The following is a 26728-nucleotide window of genomic DNA, read 5'->3' on the forward strand; positions in this document are numbered from 1 at the left end:
AGCAATCACCTGGTTTCAGTTAATCCCTGTTGATTTTAAATCCCTGCTTTCTGTTCCCTCATTGTCTGGTCTTCTGTTTTCAGTCTGTCGCAGTTACCTCTCTGTTTCTTGTAAGTATATCTGTTATCATCAAAATATATATACATTTATCATCATGTGCCTGCATTAAATACACCTTAAATCATAAAGGCTGTCCCTTCAGCGGGTAAAATAGACATGAAACTGTTTTTAAAACTCCTCAGATCCTAATGTTTAGTGGTAAAACATATCAGTGTACTGGATTAAAAGATTTGTTCCAAATCTGTAAAATAAGTACCACTATAATGTGGGTTATGTTTTTACTTTGGACTGTGGTTTATAGGGTGTGGGTTTTAATGGCTGTAAAGGTTTTGAAACATTAACTGCCTGAGGATTTTTTTTTTCCTTGAGACGATCCTTCTTAAGAGATCTATTTTGTCAATAGTCTATGTTGATTTATTTCAGGGTTAGGGTTTCAAGAATTTCTGCCTGGAGCAAAAACCCAAGACTATTGCAGTACTGCAGTCTTATAAAGAGGATGCATAGAGAGAAAAAAAAAAAAAGCTAAGCAGGAAGAGAAATATGCAGCTTGTCTGAGCAGAAGAGGAATGACTAACAGACACAACTATTGGGCAGAAACACAAAGCAGAGAAGGTAAGAGCTTTATTTTCTACTTAATCTTTCATTATATTTAGCTCCTTCAAAAAATGCCTCATAATCAATCACTCGAGTGCTTTTTTCGTCCTTATTTATGTGGTTTACAGTTAAATAGATTTCTCTATTTACTGAGGCACATTTTACGTGTTTTCTGTTAGTTTGAACATCTCATTCTTTAGTTAGAATTTGCAGAAGTTGTTCCATCTTCTAATTAGAGTCGATCTTAGTAAATGAAATAAATATTTTCATTATCCTCATCCATTTACTCAGATTGAAATACTGTTTATGTAGTATATACAAACTGGCTTTAACCTCTTCTTAATTTTGTGATTAAAACAGAATTTTTGTTTTACATTTTTAGAGTTTGATTATCTTTGTTGCTTTGTTTTTTTTTTTTTGTTTTTTTTTACATTTTTTCAAAACTTGATACTATTTCTCAAATAGATTTGGGGACCTTTTTAAGTTTTCAGAGTCAGTTTTTTTGCAGTATTGTCGTGTAGTTACTGTGTTAAATGGTAAATGCCATTACCATTTACTGTGTTGCTGTAAAATCTAAAACAAAAGTTTTTTTTGCATAATTAAAAAAATTAGGACTTGTTTAGCTAATCTGTTACATTAGTATGAAATAAAATTATTCTATACGATTTTTACGATAAAATTATCATTTTTTTACCTCCCTTTAGCTACAAAGAAACCAAACTATAATTAAAATAAACACCTTCATAAACAGTTTCAGTCAGCGCTGTATAAGGAAGTGGTTGATTTATTTTGTCCCCTCATAACTTCCTTTTTAAGCCTGTAATGTAACAAAGCATTTGCGCTCCATCGACTCATTTGAAGGAAACCAACTTCTCTTTGATTTTTCAGAATGGAGATGAATCAGACAAACCAAACGGAGGACGACCTCTTCTCCTGCTACAGCTCCTCGGTCATAGGCTACCGGTATTTTGCCGTGCTGTGGGGATGTGTTGTAACCATCACTGGAACGGTGGGGAATCTTATGACTATCCTGGCCTTCTCCTTGGATCCCCATCTCCGGACTCGCTTCAACGTTCTCATCGTTAACCTGGCTGTGGCTGATCTTCTGTACTGTACCATCCTGCAACCCATCTCTGTTGACTCTTACCTGCACCTTCAATGGCGAAGTGGTCAGCTCTGGTGCCAGATCTTTGGGTTACTGCTTTTCCTCTCCAACTCTGTTTCCATCATCACCCTCTGCCTGTTGGCAATAAGCAGATACCTCCTGGTTGCCAAAAGAGCTGTTTTTGACCGCGTGTTTTCCAATCGTGGACTTATTTTGCTCCTTATCTCAGCATGGGGTCTGGGTCTGGCCAGCTTTGGCCCACTCTGGTCTACTTACGTGTTTGTGCCTCAGGTGTGCACCTGCAGCTTCCATCGCACCAAGGGTCGCCCCTATACCACCATCCTGCTTTTTTTCTATTTTTTCTTTGGCCTAGGATGCGTTGGAGTCTTCTACATGCTCATTTACAGAAAGGTTAGGATTGCATCAAAAGCTCTGCTCCGCTACAGGCTGAGTCGACACTCTTCCAGGAAGAGACCAGCTCCTTCAGCTCAGGGAACGGATGATAGTGGAGTAGAAAGTGGTGTGGGAAAGACATGTAGCTCAGAGTTAAGCAGCCAAGTGGAACCAGACCAAAGCACAGATGATAAGGAAAAAGAGGTTCTACCATCCAAGAAATTGGCAACACACTTAAAGTCCCGAGATGCCAAGTCAGTGACCCAAAGCGCTGCTCCCGCTTCCCAATCCTCGACTTCAGGAGATGATGGAGAATTCAAAAGGGTGACCCGCATGTGTTTCACCGTTTTTCTGTGCTTTGTGTGCTGTTATGTCCCCTTTCTGTTGCTAAATATAGCTGATAAACAAAACCGTGCCCCACAGATGCTGCACATGTTCTGTGCAAACCTCACCTGGCTCAATAGCTGCATTAACCCTGTGCTGTATGCACTCATGAACAGACAGTTTCGACAGGCTTATAGCGAGCTGCTCAGCAGATCTGCTTTTCCTTTAACCTACCTCTGCAGCCGACATCAGACCTCCAAACCCTAAATTTTCTATAGCTTATTTTGACTGACGTGATGAAAAGGGGATTTGGAGGCTCTGCTGAGTCTGTGTAAAATGTTTCCTTTAATGCCTCCAGTTTCTTGACTTCTCTAGGTCACTTGTGCACAATGACTTTTATATGGCCTGGCCTCATCATTTTTGTCAGTACTGATTTATTCATATTGACATGCTATTCTCAGAACTTTTTCAACAGTTTTTGCTTCCTCTATAATGCCTTTTGTAAATTTTGCAAGACTACTTATTTTGCTTTTGTTTTGTAATAGCACAATGTTTTATACAAAACTTTAATTTATCTTTTTAATCAAGTAAAAATAAAGTTGATTTTATATCAGAGCCACGCCTGTGATATTATTGAAACATATTTGTTTTATACATATGGATTACACTTTGCAGTTCAATGTGCAGAGATCTTTTTTCTACATTACATTTTATCTGTTGTGTAATAAATTATATTTTTCTTAAAAGGTAACCTGTCATGATGTAATTTAAAGAAAAAAATACCACAGCTTGTGGAAGCATCACATCACACCAGACAGGGCCATAATTACTCAACCCTTTCAGGCCAGTCCCAGTTAACACAACCCTTTATTACAGTAATACAGGAACTTGTGACGGATCTGTCTCAACACTGTGCTGCATGTGCTGACAGGGCATGACTAACGCTAAGTATTGAAGTGATTTGGCCCTTATGAGGACATAGGATGGGTGGAATATGCATGGGCAAGCATAGGCATATCTTAAATGGGTCATTATTAGACGGCAGACCATGTTATTCATAGCTGCTGTGAAGCCTGAGATGATTCTCTGTGCCTGACCCAGATTTGTTTAGAAGACAACACTAAGGCGTTCTCTGAATCATTGTAGGAAAGGTATGTGTTACAAGTCACTACTCTTTAATCTACAGGTTAATATTCCTTGTTGTTCATTTGATTCATAAACTCAGTTATAAACTACTGTATGTAAGGATACAGTCACACAGAAAAAAAAAACAAACAAAACATCCATCAGGAAAGGTATACAAACAATTTGAGGAGTTAAAGTACAATCATTTTTAAAATTTTATTTTAAATGTATTTTTTTGATCTTCCCATGATTGAAAAGCACAAGTTTGGCCTTTGGAATATTTGGAAAAATAGAAGTGGTATAAAGGAAAGCCTTCATTGTCCCTCAGTGAGGAAATTTAGGTGTGATAGTGGCATAGTAGACAAGTGGACAGAATACAAAACATGCACATAAGGCTAAATAATTTAATGGTTTAATTGTTTAGCTGTACAAAGAAAATAAACTGTTGTACACCTTTCCAGTTTTTCTAGGAGTAATACGAAGAAATCTTTGACTAACAATTATCTTCTTTGTATATGTTCATTCTTCTCTTTAATAGCTACACTAAAACCAAAGGTATTTGTCTACTTTTGTGTACATGATATTTGGGTCTTATCTGGTGAAGGACCCCTGTTCCCACAATAGCAGCTTTAAAAATTGTGTAAAAGTCTTCCATAAGGTTTGTGGACTTGTTCAGGGCCAGGCTAATTTTTACCACCTGCTCTTGTTCATCCCAGAACTAATTATAATGATGAGATCAGGACTGTCCAGGCCAGGCAAGATTCTCAAAATTTATACAGATGCACCCATAGACTACTGGAACAACAAATGCATTGAAGATGCCAGCATTACATAGAAAATCACCATCCGAGCAGCCAATGACCCTGGATGAATAGGGAGGTCCAGAAATCGCTAAAAGAGCGGAACTCAGCTTTCAAGTCTGGTGATAAAGAGGCACTGAGAACAGCGCGTTCCAACATAAACTGTGCCATGAGACCAGCGAATCAGAACCATGACCAGAAAATCCATGATCTTTTCCATGACTCTAGGAGGATGTGGCAAGGCCACATCGTCTATGAAACCACTCCACTGAGGACGCCATCTCTACTGCTCGTCACCTGAGCCTTGCACACATAGAAGAACAGCCACGTGCGGATGCTGTCCCTTGACTTCAGTTCAGCTTTCAACACCATCATCCCAGAGCATCTAATGGGCAAACTGGAACAGCTGGGATTCAATACACCCCTCTGCAATTGGCTGCTAGACTTCCTCACCAACAGACCTCAGTCAGTTCAGGTTGGATAGAACACCTCTGATGTCATCACCCTAAGCACAGGCTTCCCTCAGGGCTGCGTCCTGAGACCCCTGTTGTTCACCCTGATGACACTCAGTGCTGTCAAAAGTACACACATTTCTTACTTAGGTAGAAGTACAGATACTGCAGTTTAAAAACACTATGGTAAAAGTTGAAGTATCAACTTGACCTCTTTACTCAAGTAAAAGTGAAAAAGTATGCACTCCAAAAACTACTTAAAGTTTAAAGTAACCTTTAAAAAAAAAACAGCCAGATGCCACTATATGAATTGAAAGCTAAATTTATCGACTATTTTCGAAAAATTCTTTGAGATAGGGCCAAGGATGAGGGAGGTCTTGTTGGTCTCTGTCTCCATCTCTCGATACGCTCTTGCCTGTGTCCGCCCTATCAACTATTTCAACATCTTTTTCTGAATCCGACATTGTAGCATGGCATAGACAATTCGCGTTTGCAGTTTAAGAACACCAGTTTGCTTCTGATGATTTCCTTTAGCTAACCAATGAGTGTTCGCATTATGACTCATCCAATTACAATACTTTTCACTAGATGTGGATGGTGCCAATGATCTGCACTGGATGGCGCACATGACATGAAATAAATATTTATAAACATAAAACCGGAGCCAAGAGTAACGTTTGTTTTGAAAATTTAAGGAATAGAATCATTGTTGATTTCACGAAAAAATTGGCCTAACCATGCTCCACAGCTCAACTTTAGAGGTGGTCAGCAGCACCAAATTCCTAGGGATGCACATCAGACAACCTCAGCTGGACTGTAAACACCACCTCACTGCTCAAAAGGGAACAAAAGTACATGTACTTCATTCGGAGAATGAGGAGGACCCACCTGCCTCCACCCACCTTCACGACCTTCTACAAAAGCACCATATAGAGCATTCTGACCAGCTGGCTTACTATATGGTGTGGGGTTTGCAGCGCCGCATACTGGAAGAAGGTGAGAAGAATAGGGAGAACTCTAGAGAAGATCATCAAGGCTCCTCTTCCCTCCATAAAAGACATTTCATCCCAGCGCTGTGTGTCCAGAGCCCCTAACATTATCAATCACCCCTCACACCCCCACCATGGACTGTTCTCCCTGCTTCCCTCAGGAAAGAGGCTTTGCAGCATTAGATGCAGGTCCAGCAGATTCCAAAACAGTTTCTTCCCCACACCTATCAGACAGCTGAACTGTTGAACTGTTGAAATAACTAAATCATGTCACAGACTCTGCATCAAACTGACCATTCCAATGTGTTTAATGCAGTATGTTTTTGTGTTCATTATGACCACTGCTGCACTTTAAGAAATGCAAATGTCATGACAGCTGTACAAAACGAAATTTTGTTTTGTATACACTCTGTGAATAGAAGATGACAAAGTTTATCTGTATTTGTCTTGCCACCCAGACCCCCTTTACTGTTGTTCAACTGTTTATTGTAACACCAAAATCAAAATGGGTAAATTTATTAAATAATCTATCAGTACAATGACAGTAATGATATGTCAATGATATACAATGACAATCAGTACGTTGAATTGAAATTGAATTACAATTTAAGAACTAAAAAAACATGAATCCTCCATGAAGTCATGTTCTTGTGGTTTCCTGATGTCTTGTATTTTGTTGGAAACAGTGTTTGAAGTCTATGTTGTATCCTTTCCAAGAGGGACATTCATTGTCCCTGTCATTATCAACCTCTTTGAACACTTTAGGTCCACTACCTTCATTGCACTTATTTTTAAGATACTGCACCTAAACCTCACAAAATGAAAAACCACTAGTTTGACTGACAGCTAAACTAAACTAGAAAAAATACAAGAGCTTTTTTTTAAAATAATAAAAAAAGCTCCTGTCTTCTGAATCAAAATGTGTTTTTAACTGCAGAAACACTATCTGCTTTTTGAGTATTTCAACAATTAAGTTACAATAACAGCATCCAGTTCAAAGCCAGCCTGTAATGCATGATACATACTTTATTTGGCAGCTAATTCCTTTGAATTCAGTTTATATATATTACATACACACATTTTCTGTTACACTATTGTTATGGGAACTTTCCATTGACTTACATTTACTTCTATGGCCTAACCAAGAACTTTACCCTAACCCTAACCATTACCAGCACATATCTAACCCTAAACCTGACCTAAACACAATTCACCCTTTAATCCTAAACCTAACCCCCACCCCAAGAAGACAACTTCTCCTTATTGCAACCAGTCATTGGTTATTACAAGTACCTAAGTCCCCAAACTGTAGCAACATTTTTGCAACCTTTGCCCCACAAGGTTGCAAAAACATTGCCGTACACACAGTCAAGTTCCTCTATACATTTGGGGACTTTCCGTTGACTTCCATTAATTTCTATTGCATTTCTAAAGCCTAACTGTAACCCTCACCCTAAACCTAACCTTATGAATGCTTTACATTTAGATCTGCAAATGGTTTGCCCTTTTTCAAGTATATTAAGCGGTCAAATATTTTTTTAAAGATTTGAGCTTTAGCACCAGTTTGAGCATTGACATTTTCAGGAACACTGTGTGCAATAAACTGGATAATAGTTACACATGACAAAACCGGAAGACTTAGGTTAAGCACACCATGAAGCAACTGTGTAAACAGGACAGTGAGCAAAAGCTACCTGTCTTTAGACGTGTAACCTGTTGCTATTTATGGGTGAGACCTAAAGTTTCCTTTATTTTAAAATATAAATATACAAAATCTCCATCTCCTCATGAGTCGCTTTGAGCCTCTTCAGCCCACAGGCCAAGTTCTCAAGAGAGTCACATGAAAAATGATTTCTCCAGAATAAACAGCTTTCAAGACCCCTTTGGGTCACTTTGAATACCTTGTCATGCCATTAAGCCTCTGCAAAGCTCTGTGTTTTCCAGGCGTTAGTTAATTACATCCTAAAAGATTTTCTAATCATCTTTGTCTTTATCTACCTCAATGACATTAATCTACTCAAATAGTCTTGCTTAACACTGTTGCCATGTCAGACTAGAAAAAATTGTGAATTACACAAGCCTTCAGTATCCTTTCTTGGTTTCATTTTAGAGGGTGAAGAACACGTACAGTATTTGGTCAGATCCTGAGAAGATCAGAGCAGTCCTTGAGTGGCCCATTCCAGATTCTCATAAACAACTTCAATGTTTTCTGGGATTTTAAAACTTCTACAGGGTTCATCAAGAACTTCAGTCAAGTTGCTGCACCTCTAACTGCCCTAATCTCTACTCTAGAGAAGTTTAATCTGTTCCAGAGAAGCTAATACAGCCTATCAGGATTTATAGATTTCCCAAGGACCTATTCTAACTCATCCAGATCTCACCAAGCAAATTGTCCAAGAAGTGGATGACTCTGATATTGGGGTTATGGGCCATTCTTGCTCAACATTTGGGTCTGGCAGTGAGGTGAGGAAGTAGCTGTAGGAGCAGGACGCAGTATGCTCACAGTTAACATTAGGACCTCTTCACATCTCTGGCTGCTGCAAAGAGCTATACAGTGTCCCACAGCCACCTTCACAAGTTTAGCAAAAACATATTGTGATATGTTGCGTGTGAGACAAATTCAATTTTGTTCACATTCATATGTTTTATCATATATAACGGATAGCTTCACTGTTTGCAACATTTGTGTAACTGTTGCTATGTTTTAGTTAGTGATTTCGAAGCCCTGTGAACAACTGACACCCTCTGCTGTTGCGTTCGTGTAGCGAAACCCAGACAACTGTCAGCCAGTATAATTTGTCAGAAACTGATTGTATTTATTGTTTTATTGTTTTTTAATGAAAAAAAACAACAACTTATATTCGGGCCAATACGGTAATTCAGGACTATCAGATGTTTTTGATTAATGTCAAATGAAAATGACCAGTTTTGCTCAAATGAGAATCTAAGAAAAACTGATCAATTCAGTTTTAACAAATTAGAGAATGTTATCAAATTGTGGTTCAAAATAATGTCTAGCAAATAAAAACTGCGACCCTATCTTAACATGACTGAAGCTACCACATTAATGTTTAAAACATGATTAAAGTGTGCTTGTAGAGGAAAAAAAATGAAATGTGTAAGAGACCTCTAAGTCACTATTTTTGTTCTATATAGTTCATCATATACAGTATTGTGTTTGTCTTCATAACAGAGGCACTGGCCCTGTTACCCCCCCGTCTAGAACCACCCATGCCTGTCCCAATACCCAAAGCACACCCTATGCCCCTCGATGACATGTACACTTGATCAAAGTTTATATGTGAACTAGAGGCAGGCTCCAAGCGTGCAACCATGCTTGCACGCTTTTATAGTTAAGGATAGGTATTACCAATACACATCAGAATATAAAAGAGCATATTTGGGGGAATAACTCTTGCTGGATCAAAAGACTAGAAGAAAGAAAATTAAATAGAGGCATTTTAAAATAAAAAGTATTTACTTATATAGTTTAGCTTAATTTTTATGGTTTTGATGGAGGAGAAGTAACTCTAAATCTACTTTCCATTTGCAGAAATAAATGGAACAAATGATACTGTCAGGTTGGGTGGAGGTTTAGAGGACCCAAATGTAGAGAGGAGTAGGCGCAGATTAGTTTAGATTTGAATTAATTTAAGTCCAAGGGGAACAGAGGCAAAAATCCAAGATACAAAAATACTGAAAACCAAACAAAAAACAATAAATGTCAGGGAAAATACTTTAGGGAAGCAAGAGACTAGAAGACAACAAAACACACATCTACAACACACAGGAAAGCAGCACTGAGTGAAGGCTCTGCTGCTCTTTTAAGCCCAGCACTATGATTAGAAATATTATCTTCACCTGTGCAGGCTATGCAGGTTCTGCCCAAATATCCTCTCTGAAAGAAGATGCATAACTCGCACTCACTGACACACAGGAACCTGACAGATACTGCCAATAAAAAAGTATATGGGCCTTTTCAAAATTTTAAATGTTGTCAAATTTAAATGATAGCCAATTGTGTAAAACAAGATCTGATTTTTTTAGAAGAAGGCCACAGAAAATATATATTGAATTGTTCATTTATAGTTTTTCACAAGATTAATGAGCATCTACCTCACATTTGAATTTCTTATTTAAAATGTATTTGGTATGATATTCTAATCTAGGTTTCTTTAATTGGCAGATAAATTGGCTATTTAACCCATGTAAAGCGAATATCATTGAGGTTCACTGTCATTAAATGTTTGCTTTTTTAATTAATGCTTTTTCTGCATCAGGTCCTTATTCATAATAATTAAATATGAGAGGTTTTACAGACTGATTGATTAATAAACCATACATTTATTATGAAAAATACATGCTAAATATTTTTATTTAATTTTGGAAGGTGATGAAATTGTGATGATTTTAAAAAGTGTTCTTGGTTAAATAAAGGGTTGAGGTGTGGGTTTGCATATCTTATTATATTGTGAATCGGTTTATCTAATGTTATGGTTATTTAGGCTGGTTAAATATTCTGAAAATTACTATTAATATCCAATAAATCTTCAACAAAAAACCTATGCCCTTACTGCACCAATCTTTATTGTAAAGTATCATCCTGTTGTTTAAGGGGAAACATAAGAATAAGACAACTAGTCATTTAAAAAAAAAAATGTATTTGAAAATTGCATAAAAAGCAACAGCCTCTTTGAAACAATGGAATCTGTACAAAAATCCGCAGGTATGTATAAACTTACGGAATTATTGACACTGACAGCTGCTGGGAGGAAGGATCTGTGAGAAAACTCAGTAAACTGATGTGAACGTAAGCATGATCAATGCAGATACAGCAAATTACTCAGTGGTGGACTTTTGCAGATACAGACCCACCTCACTGGAAACGTTAAACATCCAGGGAACTAATGTTCATCTAATGTACTGTTAAAGGAATCTCGGTGAACAATTCACTGCATTGGAGTAATAACAGATGCTTTTCACAGAAATGGCCACAGCACACTCTACCCGCAGTTGACTGACTTTGGACTGCAGGGGCGCTCCTGAAAACTTGAAATCTGAATTTTTTTCTGACTTTTTATTGTGTATGGTAGAGCAGCAACATACTGCTGAGATTAAGCTGTTGGAAAAGTTTATCAGGATGACCATCTTTATCTCAGGACATATTCTTAAACCAGCATAGCAACAACAACATCAACACCCCATGCATTAAGCTGAAGCAAAGCTAATTGTCTATGTTTATACCACAAGTACAGCTCATTCAGTGAAAGACTGTTGCATGCTAGATGCATAGTTTGTGCCCATTGTCTGTACATTGAGACTTCTGAAGGTGAAACACGAACGGTCCAGTCCTGACAGCTCCAGCTTTCCTTCAGAAGTTCATCCATTCACTGGATCGTATATAAATAATACATGATCCTTCAGTACTTCCAGGTGGATCAGAGCCCCACTGAAAAAAATCTAAATCTAGATAAGTCATTTTCTTTCTTAAAATAAGTGCATTTGTTCTTGGATTGAGGAAGTAAAGAGACATTTTGCCAATAGAACAAGACAATTTACACTTAAAATAAGAAAACACAATTGCATGTCTTATTTCAAGTGCATTTTATCCAAATATATTTTTTAAGAGTAAAAATACTCATTCCATTGGCAAATTATCTAATTTACCTACTCAAATTAAGGGTAAATACACTTAACTTAAAAAAAAATGTTGCTTGTTTCTAGATTGTTTTTGCAGTGCAGTACAGGAGATAGCACCATCTACCCCAATGCCAGGGTGGTAAGGTAAAATACAGTCCACCTGATGACCTCACTAAAAAGAAAAATTAATAATGGAACCTCTCAAGAGTCCTCATTAGATATACGGTCAGTGCTACCAGATTGTAACTGCTGGAAGTCCTTTGGATGTGATCTAAGAAAACCAGTAACACAGGTCTTCTAACTCATGCTAACCATGTATCATATGATAAAACAAAGTTGATCTGTGCAGCAAAACCTTTACCAGTAGTCTGCACCTACAGTATATACCAAAACACAATACCCAGACTGAAGGTCTCTTATGCTACGTTCAGACCGCAAGCAGCAGAAGCAGCTAGTTTACATGCAAAGTCAACAGTTGATGCGCATGAAGGCACAGCAACAGTCCAGCAGCGTGTTTAGAGCAGCCTGTCTGAGCAGCCGAAGCAGGTGGTGCTCCAGGAGCAGCAACTGCTAGAGTTGGAAAAATTGTACTTTTGCTGCTTGACGCGCCTCATCAAACACTCAGAAAAACTGATTTGGGAGCTGGCAGGGAGACAGACACAACCTGCCGGCAATATATGTTTTATTTTATTGTTCTGGTAACATCTCCTTCCAGCCGCCACGAAAAGGCAACCAGGCCAGTGGCTGCCGTTGAACGGGATTCCCAGTGACAGCGCACCAATATTTGGGGCTCTGAGGAGCTCCGACAAATAACATTTGAAAGCGAGATTATTATCTTGATCAACTGACTGCACAGATGTAGTTTTCAGGTGGACTTTTTAACTTAAAAACATGTTTAAACTATGTTCTACCCACTTATAACAGCAAATTCAGCTGCCATTGTTACAGGCAAAGAAAGGATAGGGTAGCTCCACCCAACACGCAACAGACCCACTTTTCAACCGCGCAGCTAGAGCAGCAATGATGCTGCAGCAGCGCATCAGAACTAAACTAGTACAAGCATCAAAAATTAACCAGCACGCACATTTTTTGCTGCTTCTGCTGTGTGCGGTCTGAGCGTAGCATAAGGCTGCAAAGGTTGGTAATTTATATGCTTATTTTATTGTACCAAATATGTTTATTGTGCCAATAATGGTCTGATCAGTATTAAAAATGGAAGCCAGTCAAATAATCCATCAAACAGGGTTTATTACATTAAATTAGATGAACAAAAACAGCAAAAGAATTATGAATTAACAGGGGGGTAAGCCAATTGGACTCAAGTTTGAAAAAGATATTAAATTAGAAATAATTCACAAGAGATACACAAATCGAGATGGATAAGGTTAAATAAAGTCAAACGCATACATTTTACCAGAAATGACCATCTTTGTGAAAGTGCAAGAACAGAAAAACCTATGTACAAAAATAAAGCTCAAAATAATAATGGACTGGGCTTAAATAGAAAGAGACAGAAAGGACAAGCCAAGCTTTGAACAAAAAAAAAGAAAACAGGGAAAATGGGAAATCTTTATCAGTTTTACAGAATTGAAAAAATATTAAATTATTAGAGGAGTGTCACAAGGAAAAGTCTTCACAGGGTCTGTTTTGCTTCCAGCTCAAAACATTTAAATTATTTAGCAAAAGCTTGATCCCAAACAAGATAATAACTCAAGTGCCGCTTTGCCAAGACGGTGTAAAGTGCTTCATACAATTTTTCCCACCGTGGTCAGTTTTATTTCAATATTAGTTCTGTCTATGATCTAAAAGTACTGGGGTTCCAAAATTCCAGGCTGGCAGTGCATTTGAATCAGCTTCTTCGGTCATTGAAGTGTGGTTTATATTATACATGAGTGAAGCAGATTGAAGGTGGCTCATTCACATGATAGGAAACTAAACAAGCTGTTATAGTTGTATTCATTAGTTTACCTGCATCACATTTGTATACATGAGTTTTTTTGATGCAAGCAACTAAGAGTTAGTCAATGGATTATTTGCCAGATGGTATAATAGGCCTGCACAGACCTATTGTAAATTGCCTCCACAGGCTTGTGCGGGTGGGAAGTTAAGTGCTGAAAAGCTCAAATCTGTCAGCAAGTCGGGGTGTGTGAAGTCGTAGTCAGTTGGGATAGGGTCGTCGATGTTCCACAGGAGATCTTCATCAGGGGGTTCAAGAGAGCCGCTCAGCATGGGATCCTGAAAGGCTTCCAGTTGTGACTGCAGAAGATCAGGCTCATCGTCTTGTTCTAAGCGGGAAGAAAACAGAGTCGTTGTTTTTTTTATTTGCGGTGCCTGTATGTGGTTGTCATATTTCTGCTTTTTTTTAAGGGGAAGTGAGAGTGATAGACATGGGGATTAGTCACGCTGGAGAAAGTAAAAGCTGTGTGAAGGCACTGAAAAGAAGGAGTTGACCCGAGTATCATTCATCACCAGGATGAATGGGAATATAAAACCTTAAGTTCAGGGCATCTCATGTAATAAGGCTCATTTTTTATTAGTTTAAAAAGGTAAACGTGTATATTAATTAGCTTTATTACACACAGATTTTAGGCATTTATTTATGTTAAATTAGATAACAAACCTACAGCTCTTGGAAACTTAAAATTCAATTTCTCAGAAACTGAAACAATAAAAAAAAAGTTTTTGAACTTTATCATGTGTCTGTTCATGCTTGGAAATCCTACTGTTAAAACCATTTTCCTGCTCCAAAAGCTATCATTTCCTGTTGTCTTCTGTCTAAAGCTATATGTGATATATTTATACACAGAAAAGGCTATAGCACTTTGCGATTTGAATGAGGAAAGATTGTTAATCCTGTATACACACACACACAAAAACAATAAAAAAAGAATGTGAAACAGAAACACTCTCCCTCTGACAACAATGCCAGTTTTCATATCTGTATGATGACCGGGTACCTTGAGAGAGCTCATTTAGCATAAACTACTGCATCTGTGCAGCTTGGCATTGAGCTGACCACGCTTCTTTAAGACTTTGGATCCTTGATTCTCAAATAATACACAAACTTTCTTTACACCTGAAAAAAGGACTTTGGATTGCAAAGCAACAGTCTAACCCAAGTAAGACCCTTCTAATATTTAGTCTGCCTCAACAAAAACTTAACAGCAGAAATTAAACAGATCTGCTCCATGATCTCTACATAGTTTAGCTCCTAAAGCCCGTGTCTCCAGTCAGTCTACCCGTCTTCCTCACAAAGTCCTGTAGGTGCTTTGGGTCAAAATCCCCTCAAGAACATGTTTTTTTGACATCTTTTTTTATTGTATTAATTTCACATGAATATGTTTTAATATAGGACGTTGTGGGCCATAAGGAAGTTAAAACATATCTGTCTGGATCTTTTTATTAGTCAAATGTAACTTTTATTTTATTTTTTATAAGCTGTAACCCTTAATCATCACAATGATTAAAGATAAACACGTGTGAATCTCGCAATGATTATAATGAATTTTGAATTTAATTACTTTTTAAATAGATTTCCGGATTTCCAATTCCTTGAGATGCACCACTGTTTGAATTCATATCTACTTTCAGGCTTTTCCTTATATGTGATGATGAGCACTGATCCTATGCAGTGGTCTTAACAAACAAATCAGAAGTGAACTGAAAAGAAGCAAGTATATTCGGCTGAAGTAATTCTGTTCCAAGCTGTAAAAGCATATTAGTATTATACAGTCACTTCTGTTCTAACATGAATGTCATTTTTCTAAATAAATTAGCCTTTAAGAATCAATTTCTCACACTAGAACAACTGATTAAGAAAACCATTATGATAAAATATCTTTACCAATTAATCTCAGCTTATTTATTTGATTATGATAACCTTTGCTTATTATTTTCAAGAATTTAAGTAAAGAGTACAATCTGAATACAGCCAGACTGGATGAAATGAACATGTTAGCAACCACCTTAGATAACCAAGACTCCTCATACAGATATTTTCTGAGAGCAAAGGACAAAAGAAATGTTCATGCAGAAGAAGCACCAAACTGCCCATGAGAGAAGTGGGTTATCATAGCCACCCCCAAACACAGTGTATGATGTAAAACAACACCAGTCCAAACTAAAGCAGTAAAAAAAACGTTATGATGATAGGGAAAGATTGGTTTGAAGGGGGCTTTAGTCGGATTGGACAGCAAGGAGAGCCAAGACTCACCAGCTGCCTCCCCATACGGGCCATTCACTGGCTCCAGGCCTTCACCCTGTGTCATGTCACAGGACATGGGTGACCTAGGGTCCAGAGTTTTCCTACATGACCAATGACAAACAGTCATTACAACCAGTAGCTCAGGTTATAAACAAAATGGAGTGGGTATACTATTTCTTTGGATTAGTTTTTTTTTTTTTTTTTGTTTAATTGTTTTTTTTAGTTTGTTTTATTTGTTTGACTTTTTTATTCAGACAGGTCAATGCAGATCAGCATCATTCAAGAGAAGAAAAACACTTACTCTTTAGAGACAAACATCAGCTTGGTTTTGATGTACTTCATGTAAGGATTTTCATCTGGAAAAATGTAAGGTAGGATTAGACTTGTGGTTTTTGTAAATAATATAAAATATATAAAAAAAGAAAAGTATCTGAGTGCAAATATAAGCAGTAGCGTCTGAAAGCCATACCTCCAGTGTTCTCAGAGTACCACTTCCCAAAAGCCTCATCTTTTGGGGTGTCTGGATAAAGGAACCGCAGAGGGTTTTCTGGGACGTTTTCATCTTCTAAGATCTGGAAATTTCTGAGAATTTCGTGGAATTGGATCTGACAGAGATCCACTTTGGTGAAGGGCTGGACTGTCTTTATGTCAGGCTCACCTAAAATTGACGACAGAGATAAATGAAGAATGAAACAGATTTCTGTCTAGTATGCAATGGTTTTGAAGTAATCGTGTAGTAAAAAATCCAACCATATGAGTCTATGTCCACCCAGGAGAAGGTGATTCCTCCGACCACACTTTCGCTGAAGCGCAACAAGAACGTGCCCTTTTTCTTCTTTTTCAGGAGGGACTTTTCTTTACCTTTGCTCACAAAACCCATGATAAGACTGCATTGCAGAAAGAAAGAACAAAAAGTTTTACTCTAACAAAACAAACTCAATCATGTTCCTCATGCACGTCCTAATTCCCACAAGCACCGGTAAAGCCAACCCCTTTAACTTGACATACTCCATCTTGTTCCGTTGCAAGTAGATCTGTCAATGAATTAATACATTAACTAGAAATGATTTGAATGAAGATCCATAGTTATCTTGTAATTTATCACAAATCAATCATAGATGTCTTAAAAGTATTCTTTTATTTACCCTACCAGAATATTTTGTTTTTAATATTCGTCTGAGCATTGGGATGGACAAATTCACCTTTATGCAAATAAATATCTAGTTGAAATTGAGTTTCATGTTTGCATTTTGCTGTACTGTTATAAAACATAGTGCATGATCTAAAGAAAGACATAACTAAATTACAGACCAACAAGCTCCTATGGTATTTTGCTTGACTGATCAGAGCACAGCTGATGGTGACATCAGACAGGCATGTAACAAAGTGTATGTAAAATGCATTTAAAACCCACAGAAAAGTCATGGATACATTTTTATACAATGTTGTTAAGCAGTCTTTGATCATCTAAGGATAGAAATGAGTAGTGACATCAATATTACTTTAATTACATTATGTATGGGAACCTAGATTGTGCTTCCAGTACAGGTCAGGTACAGACACCGCCTTTTCAAAACACTGATGTAGAGCACACCAATCTGATTTTGCTTCTGACCTGACAGAAAATCTTGTCGAAAGAGGTCATAGAATTTAGTGCTCATTGAAGTAAATTAGGATGAACACATCCAACATGATTTTCTGCTGGGGACTTGGGTATCTCCGTCTGAGATAGACCCCGGGTCTATTTTAGTCGGACTACGAAGCAATACAGAGGCAACTTCATGGGTCTGAAAATTAAACGCTTGTATTTTTCCTCAAACATTTTGTTTGAGGAAAAATACAGAATTAAACCTGACAACATTAAAAGAAAACAGGTTTGGATTCACACAGCACATATATAGCAAGCAGGGCAGACTTTTAATGTGCAGGAACAATCAATGAAACATTTCATAAAACAGACTACTTGACCCATGAAAGGAGTCCAGGAGGACAGGAAACAGATAAAAAATAGTGATCTTCTTTGAGCCTCACAAAAATAAAGAGGGGCAGACGGTGCAGGTAAGCACAATTTATCCATCTGCCCCCTTTATGAAAATAACTTTTTCTTTAAATTCAACAAAGTTCACAGATCTCTCTCTGAGAATCATCTCTCACTGCTTCACCAGTATCTTTACAAACGGTCCCACGGCTGTTTTTTCCTTTTCTTTAAATGTAGTTCCAATTATATGTTTGATATATTCCTATAAACATTCTCTATCTGTTCTGGTTGCTGCAGAGAAGTAGAGCTTTGCTTTGTAGCTTCACCATTTTCTAAGCTTTTGTAATAACTTTTCATAATCTGACCCAGTCAAATAGCAGACAGCGTTTTAATTTTTGGGACACTATGACAAAACTGAAATAAATCTGCACAGATCGTAATCTGCTCACCCTGCCTAGTCAGAGCCTCTCAGTGTGACATGGGAAAAAAATCAGATTGGAGATTAAAAAGTCGGACTACTGTATGCTTAAGGCATAGTGGAACACACCACAGGAAGATGGAGGATGGGTCCACCACTGGAAAAAAGAACATCCTTTTTCTAGAGCAAAATATTTTGTTTTATATAACTTAAACATTATACATTACTTATATTAAATATTTTGCTATTACTGTTACCATTATGGTATTTCATAAGTCAGATTCCATTAGTGTCTCCCTGATTCTATGTGAACTACATGCAGTTTATTTAAAGTAAAAAACATATAAAAAGTATAATTTGTTAATATTTGATCTGTTCTTTTCTAAATATTTTCAAGCTAGCTCAGATTATTAGTAAACAGGGGTAAAGAGTATCTTTTAGTGATCTCAGATGGGTTGTGCTCCTGGCTTTGAGTCCATCTAAATGATGTCATTCGTATCGTTGGCTTTATGTATGGGATCTTTATACAAAATGCATGCCACACTTTTTAGTTTACTTATAAAATAATTGGTGAAACATGCTTTCTTTCCTGACAAATCACATGACGTTTGCTTTGTTTTAATCTTTTACCATAACCCCCCACACATGCAAGGGAAATACTTTAACATGTTAAAGTTATTTAAGTGTGTAGGTATATTGCTAAATTATTAAAAAACGTGCATGTAATGACTCCTAAATACGTGCAATTATCAAAGTTTAATAGCATCGTTTTGTCTCAAATAGATGGGCCATATTAGGCCTATGATCCTGAAGGGCTAGAAATCTAAGCTTGAAAAAAATTCAACGCACTCACCCTTCCCTCCAGAGGTTCTCTAGGTAGGTTTTCACCATCACCAGGATGCCATCAAACCACACCCAGAAAGTTTCAGGAAAGTTATCCTGCAATAAACAGAAACAAAATAAACTCAATTCACCTATAAATTGTCTCTATGAAGAATATTTGTCCATGCAAGCAGCTCAGTGTAAACAGTTACACAATTTATATTTAACAATCAAATATTGATCATAAATAACACAAAAATATGTCTAAATTTGACCATCCTTAACATTGTCATTGTCAGATGTGCACACTATGACTATTTCTTTAAAGGAAAACAAACAGTAGGAGAAATAACAGCAGAGAGGCACGCCTGCAATGCTGAACATTAAGTGCTCTTTATTCTCACCTTTGTAAATTTTGACCATGTCACTTTGCAGTTGTCATAGTTTTGCTGCCATCCTTGAGAAAGAAAGAGAGAAAGAAAGCGGAATTACTCAAGTCCACTCAGTGACACTCCCCATCATAAAACACTTATGACGGAAAAAACGCTGTATTATGCTGTGCAGTCCTTATCGACAGAAATTCCTCTGGAAATGTTTAGAAGTTCTGCAGGCAGGTTTTACAATCCTCTACCAACACTCATTGAAAAAACACAGGAACAAATATTAAAGTTTTGTATGTGCAGTGATCTTCGACACGTTGTACTGACTAATCTAACAAAGGGCCAAAACAAAAGCATAACAAGTCATAGAATTACATTTCAGCATCATTAGTTAGATTATTCCCCCCCCGTGGTTACTAAAATGCTGCCATAAAAACAGATGGCCAGAGCTTCTGCTATTCCCTTTTTATCAAGTTATGCATAATGTTTGAAAAAAAAAAAAAATAGGGCTAGGATTAGAAAAAAAATATGTGACACTTTAATACTCAATGTTTTTATAGCCCAATGATGGAATACCAGCATCAGGGGTTTGTTGTACATGTGAAGTGCAATTAGATTTCAATGGTAAGCTAACGCTATGTCAAGAATGGCAAGGGTTGCTTTTCCTATTCACATTTCAAACCCAAATACCAGGTGTTTAATTATATCCTAGGAAATAAAACAAAGCAGGTACTTGATTTTTAGCAGTAATAGCTGCAAAAAATCTGATCAAACTGTCAGGAATTACCCTTCTTCTTCTGGTTCCTTCACATTAAAGGTGATGCAATTGACAAAGTCACCGCATTCAGTAGCTGTCAAAGGCCTGACATACTGACAGCAATTGGCAATAGGGGACGGTGAGCTTATGGAAATTCGAACAGGGCTTCAATATTTTTCTCTCCATCTGAAATTAAACTAAACTACCTAGACGAAACTCTTCCTGTTCTGGGTTTTGCAAACAGATCCTTAACATTCTCCTGATCTGGTACAGAGAACGACAAAGTAAAGGTTTGGACATCACAAAGCCCTGATCTCAGTCCAAGGGAGAACTAAAGAGAAAAGTCTAAGGTTATATATATATATATATATATATATATAAGTGTATATTCTGAGACATTTCTCTCAGAATAAAATTGTTATTTGAGCTATAAGTTACCAAATAGCTTGTATGCAATCATGTTGCGCTGATCATCATCCAGACCACGTTTTGTAGCTGAGAGAAACTGCCAGCTCAACATCTCTCCAAACTGTGGCCAAGGAGCTGAAGGAACGTTGGCGAAAAACATTACATCCTGGGCAGAGATGCAAAAGTTAGCATTAAGCCTTTCTAAATGTTACAGCCCTTAATATCAAACAATGGAATTGTACTGCAATACACTTAGTTGTGTAGGGTGGATAAAGAGAGCAACTTATTACCTTTGAATCCTGGCTAAGCATGTTAAACCAGAGGATAGACGCCCAGGCACTTTGCTGCTGGCTGGAGTTTGAGATAATGACCACAGGAAGGGATGACGCCTACAGCAGGGAGGGGAGCCGATTTAATGCAGGTCAGGCTGTACATTAATGATTAATCTCAATGTTGTTCGTTGCTAAGGCATTAATCAAAATAGTGAAAACATCACCTGCAGCTCTACTGAAAAGCCTTTCAGCTCAAACACAGTGTTGAAGTAGATGATGTGGAGCTCCTCTGTAACACTCAGGGAAATCTATTCATGTCCAAAAAAAAAACAAAGCACCATCAGATCAGACCCATAAGAAAAAAATGGAAGGGTTTATCGAAAAAATAAGACTCCTTGATGTAACTCACGTCGCTAATCCCTTTTCCACTTCCTCCAGATTTCTGCTCCTTCAGAGTCTAAAGAGAAACAGCAAACATCTCAGTGCTTGGCTTACCAGTGACAGCTTAATGATTCATTTGATTTAAGAGTACACTGTTCCACGTTTGATATCATTGAAAATTTTAATTATTTGGGTTTTGTGATTGTGTAAATGCTTTACAAACATTAACTGGTAAGCATTTACCAAGTATGCGACTGATGTATTTTAAAACCATTATTACTCACCAGATGTCTGAAATCTGCAACCATGCCTCCGCTGAGGCTCTCAGCCATATTCAGATCTTTAGTGGAGGTTCCAAGAACATTAAAGCGCCGGTATCTAAATAAGGACCAGGTTTTAGTGGGAACAAAAAATACTGCATAGCTCTTCTTTTAACATCAAGGCCAAGGTCATCAAAATAAACTCACCCTTTGATTTGAGGAGCCTCCCTAATATGAAGGATGAGTAAAGGAGGAGAGCAAACAGGGAAGAAACAGGATGTTATCAACTATCACATGTTGGATATTTCTCAAGGCAGAGAAATAGCTCTTTTAGTACAGGCATTATATATAATTGTGAACTAGAAATCTTACCTGGACATGGATACGTTCACTTTCATGGAGTGGTTCAGCTCAGGAAACTTAACCAGAAGTCTAAGATTTAAAGTGTGGTTTATGCATTAATGGGGATAATCTTGTCATGGATTAATTTTCTGTGAGATTATTTAAAGAACCTGTAGCACCTGTGTTTTTATGGTTCTTAGGGAGAAAAAAAACAGTTTAAACTGGTTTTACCAGGTCAGACCAGAAAGTATCTGTATTAACTTGCATTGCACAATTAATTACTCATCAGTGCAAGATATTAATAGACTGAATGTCTCATTTACCACAATAAACATAACTTTAGAAAATAAGCACAAACTACCTTCTGCTCCTGATTGATAAATATCAAAAATCGTTCAAACTAATACAACACTGACCTTGTTTTGACAGAAAACTGGACATTAGTACGCAGAACCAGGGGGCCTTTTCCCTGAGGCATGGATGGCTGAGTCTCAACCACAAACGAACTTCAAGTATCAGGGGGAAAAAAATGTCAGAGTATTTTCACACAAAAATGTAATGTAACTTAAACACAACAAACTGTGCTCTAAAAGGACATCACCTCTTGAGTAAGTCTTTAAGAAGAGCATCTGTTCTCTTCTGTAGGGCAGGTTTCTGGGCCTTAATTGGGTCGTTTTCATAGGTCATTTTCCCCACTAGCTCCTCAAGTTTATTGAGAAACTCCCTCACCTGAAAAAGACTGTCTGCCACACAGGTGAACCTAGACGACAAGAAACAAGACTTTTGAGTTTTCAAAAGGACTTAGCTGAGTTATAAAACTAATTGGTAGAAGTGTTTTATGTCAGTTCTAAAGCTTTAAAATACATATAAGCTAACTGGATCTGGAGCAGGTAGGAAGAAGCATACCACTTTTCCAGTTGATCGAGGGAAACATTGTCTGGAGCACCGATGCAGGATTTCTGCTGCCTCCTCTGCCAATCCACCAGCTCCCCCCGCACCAACAGGTTGATCAGAGCTTCAGCTCGGTCTAGAAGTTTCTTCAGGTCTGCTAGGGTGCTCTAAAAATCAAAACAAACAAAATATAAAAAAAAAAAAAAAAAAACAACTGACTATAACATGCAGATAATGGCAGAGATGCATCAGTCTCGCTTTTTACAATCAACAGCAATATGTTGTTTTCTTTAATAACTGCTGATCCTAATTTTGACTGATAAGATTTATTTGATCATTGGGGGAGTGTTGGCCTAGTGGGTAAAAGCAGTGTGCTTGTGCTGTGAGAAGGTTGCAAGTACCCGGTTTGACCCCCCACAGCCTGCACTCTGGCTCTCTGAGCAAGACCCTCAATCCCACCCTGCTCCCAGGGTGCTGCACAGTGGCAGCCCGCTGCTACCCAAAGGGGATCGGTTAAATGCAGAGAATTAATTTCTTCATTGTGAGATCAATAAAGTTACATTTCTATTTTTTTGTCTGCATGACTATAACACAAAACTGGAAAAAAATGTGTTGTGGGTTTTTAACATAAGCAATAGATTTATTTCAAAAATTAGATGAAGATATGAGATTATTCACATATATGCATCAAAACATAAGTAACTAACTAGTTAGGAGGTATGGGTTTGGGTGCATTAAGTGTTTTATTAATGACGAAAATGTTGCTTTTAATCATTTTTACAATTAGTAAACAGCGTAATACCTTTCTACATTCATTCAGTTTGTTGATTAGTGACTGAAACAGCTTCATCCGTTCATTCTTCTGCGCCTCATCTGTCACAGCTGCATAAGAGTTTCCATTGTGGGTTGAAAGTTTCCGTGTAACACAAAAGAGCATAAAGCTGTGATTCAGACCATTGTATTAATCATTATCACACACTGAACATAGATTTGGAAGTCTTTAAAAGTCCTGACCTTCCATCTTGTGGGTTTGGTATTTAAAATCAAACTCATCTTGCTGCTCCTCCAGACAGACAATTTCATGTTCCAAACACTGTGTGCCAAAAAGTTCAGAAAGAGAGAGAAAACAAGATTCTTGAGCATGAGATATTTCATCTGTACAGTGAAAATCATAAATAACACGAAATAATGCTATATGCACCTGAACATCATTCCTTAATCCAGCCATTTTACGTTCAAGCTCCTGTTGACAACTCGTCTCCATGGCTTCCTGCTCAACATGCAAAAGTTCCAACTAAAAAAAAGGAAAGGGGATTAAAGGCTGTGATGGCTAACAGTGTATTTCTTTTTATTTGGTTCAGTTACCTAGAGACAATGGTGTAAAAATAGCATTTAAAAAAGGTAAATGCAAATTCTTATCTTGTACATATTGATTTTAGAAGGACAAATTGACTTTAAAAGGACTAAGGAACTGTAATGTATAGTGCTGCTCTCCTTGAGACTGAATTACAATACAAGTCACTTGTGCCACTTAACTCTGCACATACGTCAAATGCGTCAAGTAAAATACATTCTGTTTCTAATATGTTTTGCAGCAAGGTGTGTTGAGTGCCATGTATAGCACATTAACAACAGAGGAGCTATACCAACCTTTTTTTCCATCTCAGCACTGTTCAGGATTTCCTTCTCCTTTTCTAAAAACCACAGGATTGTGCTTGCCAAAGCGCAGGGCTCATCCTGATACATCTATCAAACACATGGCAAGGTGAAGATGAAAAAAAAATGTAGGAACTTTTACCACAGACAACAAAATGAGTTTAAAGAGTATGTTTCTAACAGAGAATGCACCTGGTAATCGGTACAATATAAAACAACTCAGACTATGTTTGTCGACTCTGACATAATGAAATTGTATTTTTAAAAACTGAAGGAAAGAAATACATGTTCCTGATTTACTTTTCATGTTTTGCACACCTGGAAGCTCTGTTTATAGCGTCTGATGTGGTGCTGTTGTAAGAATGACATGTCATGGACAAAGCGGCTGTGTTGGATATCCAGATGCTCCAACAAGACCTGGTACAGCACCATTGCAAGGCCATAGTCCCTTGCTGCTCGTTGCCTAAGGGATTTAATAAGAAACAGGTGGGGGGCTGAGCTGTATGAAACCCATTGTACAGTAATAATCAAATACAATCAAAGCTATTCGTTTTTACCATTCCTGCTTCTCAATCCAGGCCGAAAGGTAATGGCGCACCTCCATAGGCAACCCATCCCTGTCGTAAAGCTCATGAAGCTGTTGCCAGTAGGTAGGAGAGAGCTGCCTCAGTCTTTCCCACTGAGCCATTCTGGTTTATATACTTGGGAGACACCAGAATGCAAATTAAAGTTCGCAAAATCCATCGAGAAGCAACTGATTTATAGCTAGCCAAAGTATTTAGCCAAAACAAACTTGTCTAAAAAAAAGAAAAAAAAACACAAAAGCGAGGATACAAAGTCCAAAAACAAAGTAGTGAGCAATCTGACTAACTGCCATTTAATTGGGCTAAAACACAGTGACTACAACTACAACTACAACTAAATGCTAAAAAAAATCACTAGTACCGCTTCTACTATAGTTTTTGCAGGGCAACAGGAATTAAGAGGAAACGCCAGCACTGTTAACAGAGCAGTAATAGCATGTTTACTCACCTCAGTTGTATCAGTCAGAGCACAAATATTGAACTGAATAAGCTAGGCTAGGATAGATGCATAGCTAACTGTCTTTTTAAGCTTCGTAAAAAGCTAAGGCTGCTGTTTTGTTACTAAAACAACTACCCAGACAGAGACGGTGCGTAAATGTTATTTCCTCTTTCTTGTCTTCTCGCTCTGTCTTTGATTGGGTATCATCTTCCCCTCCCAAGGTGTTGCTGAGGGATGAGCTAAGGCGCCATTTTGGCTCACGCGCCACAGAGGATCGTCGCAGTCTTTGAACCGAAATGTCTTTACACGTCACACAGTCTCTTGTCAACTCAGGAACGAGAGCTGATTGGTTGAATTGTTAAAAGAACAGCGTATTTAATTGGTGGGATTTTCATGTCAATCAACTAGGGTCGAGGGGGGCAAAATAGAAACTTACTGAGCTGCTGTTGCTATTTGAGTTTCCCAGAAATGACGTCGTGAAAGTGAGCGGAGCGTGTGACGCACCAAAAATCACATAGCAGAATATTTAATCAGGGGGATCTAAATAACATTAAACATCTTTTTTTTCCTTTAAGCTTTTTGAAAAAATATATTTTATTGAGTTCAAAGTAAATGCGTGTGTTTTATATAAAAGAAATGCTCTGTGTTTGTTTTTGTTTTTTATGCCTACACAGCTTCCACTTTATACATGTACATATTTAGGCATGTACATAATATAAAACATATTTATGAGAAAAGAAACATATTTGAAATCATTGAATAATACAACGCAAAGATGTATTAAACTTTAATACGATGTTTAACAAGTTTATAATAAAAATAAATTATAAAACAGCTTTCTGTATGTTATACTCTTTGTAAAAATACATCTGATCATTGTTACTTATAGTTCATAACTAATTCTGGAAACTGCAAACCAGTGTGTGTATTTGTTTTTCACCAAAAAAAAAAAATGACTGTGGAAGAACAGCTTGGTACAAACATGGTTTTCCTCAGAATACAATGCAAAGGTTTCAAAAAAACATCACTGAGGAAATTCCAAGTGAATTTAAGCAACATCCTGACTTTGATTTTGAAGTTTTCTAATTCTATCCCATGCTGCCCACAAACCACTTCTTGTGCATCTTCAACCAAATTACCTGAAATGTAAGCTGTGTTCTTAGAAACAAGTCAAAAGATTTACTGCACACCCTTAGGTGTGCAGTAAATGGGAGGACAGATTATGTAGTCATATTTTAAATGCAAATGTATATTTTCTGCTACTTGTATTGGAACTGGGTAAGTTTAGATACAAGCTGTTATTGTTAGAATATCTGTGCATAATAGCTTTATTTTGCCTTTTTGACTTCCGATTAACACACCAGGTCTATAATTAATGTACAGTAATGTAGATGAACCAGGGCTTGACTTTCCATAGGTTTAAATAACACTATGGAAACGTAGATAGATAGATA

The 26728-nt window shown here is 37.5% G+C and overlaps 2 protein-coding genes across 2 annotated transcripts; one reads left to right on the forward strand and one right to left on the reverse strand.

The window, feature by feature from the left end:
- Positions 1–600: 600 nt before the first annotated feature.
- Positions 601–3086, forward strand: gpr84 (G protein-coupled receptor 84). Its single transcript, XM_015370562.1, has 2 exons — positions 601–672; positions 1543–3086. Exon 2 carries the CDS (start codon positions 1544–1546, stop codon positions 2741–2743), a length of 1200 nt encoding a protein of 399 aa, XP_015226048.1. The 5' UTR covers positions 601–672; position 1543; the 3' UTR covers positions 2744–3086.
- Positions 3087–12707: 9621 nt separating this feature from the next.
- Positions 12708–25513, reverse strand: LOC107082130 (signal transducer and activator of transcription 1-alpha/beta-like). Its single transcript, XM_015370644.1, has 24 exons — positions 25284–25513; positions 24809–24952; positions 24570–24714; positions 24246–24341; positions 23797–23889; positions 23610–23688; positions 23398–23477; positions 22611–22762; positions 22306–22464; positions 22121–22210; positions 21735–21794; positions 21570–21590; positions 21387–21480; positions 21131–21178; positions 20946–21029; positions 20740–20838; positions 20480–20615; positions 19309–19361; positions 18936–19021; positions 16437–16573; positions 16156–16344; positions 15988–16042; positions 15696–15787; positions 12708–13767 (listed from the first exon to the last, which is right to left on the reverse strand). Exons 2-24 carry the CDS (start codon positions 24937–24939, stop codon positions 13547–13549), a joined length of 2400 nt encoding a protein of 799 aa, XP_015226130.1. The 5' UTR covers positions 24940–24952; positions 25284–25513; the 3' UTR covers positions 12708–13546.
- Between the last annotated feature and the right edge of the window lie 1215 nt (positions 25514–26728).

Source organism: Cyprinodon variegatus, unplaced genomic scaffold (genome assembly GCF_000732505.1).
Source record: "Cyprinodon variegatus isolate N-32 unplaced genomic scaffold, C_variegatus-1.0 Scaffold47, whole genome shotgun sequence".
In the NCBI taxonomy this organism is placed as follows: Eukaryota; Metazoa; Chordata; class Actinopteri; order Cyprinodontiformes; family Cyprinodontidae; genus Cyprinodon; species Cyprinodon variegatus.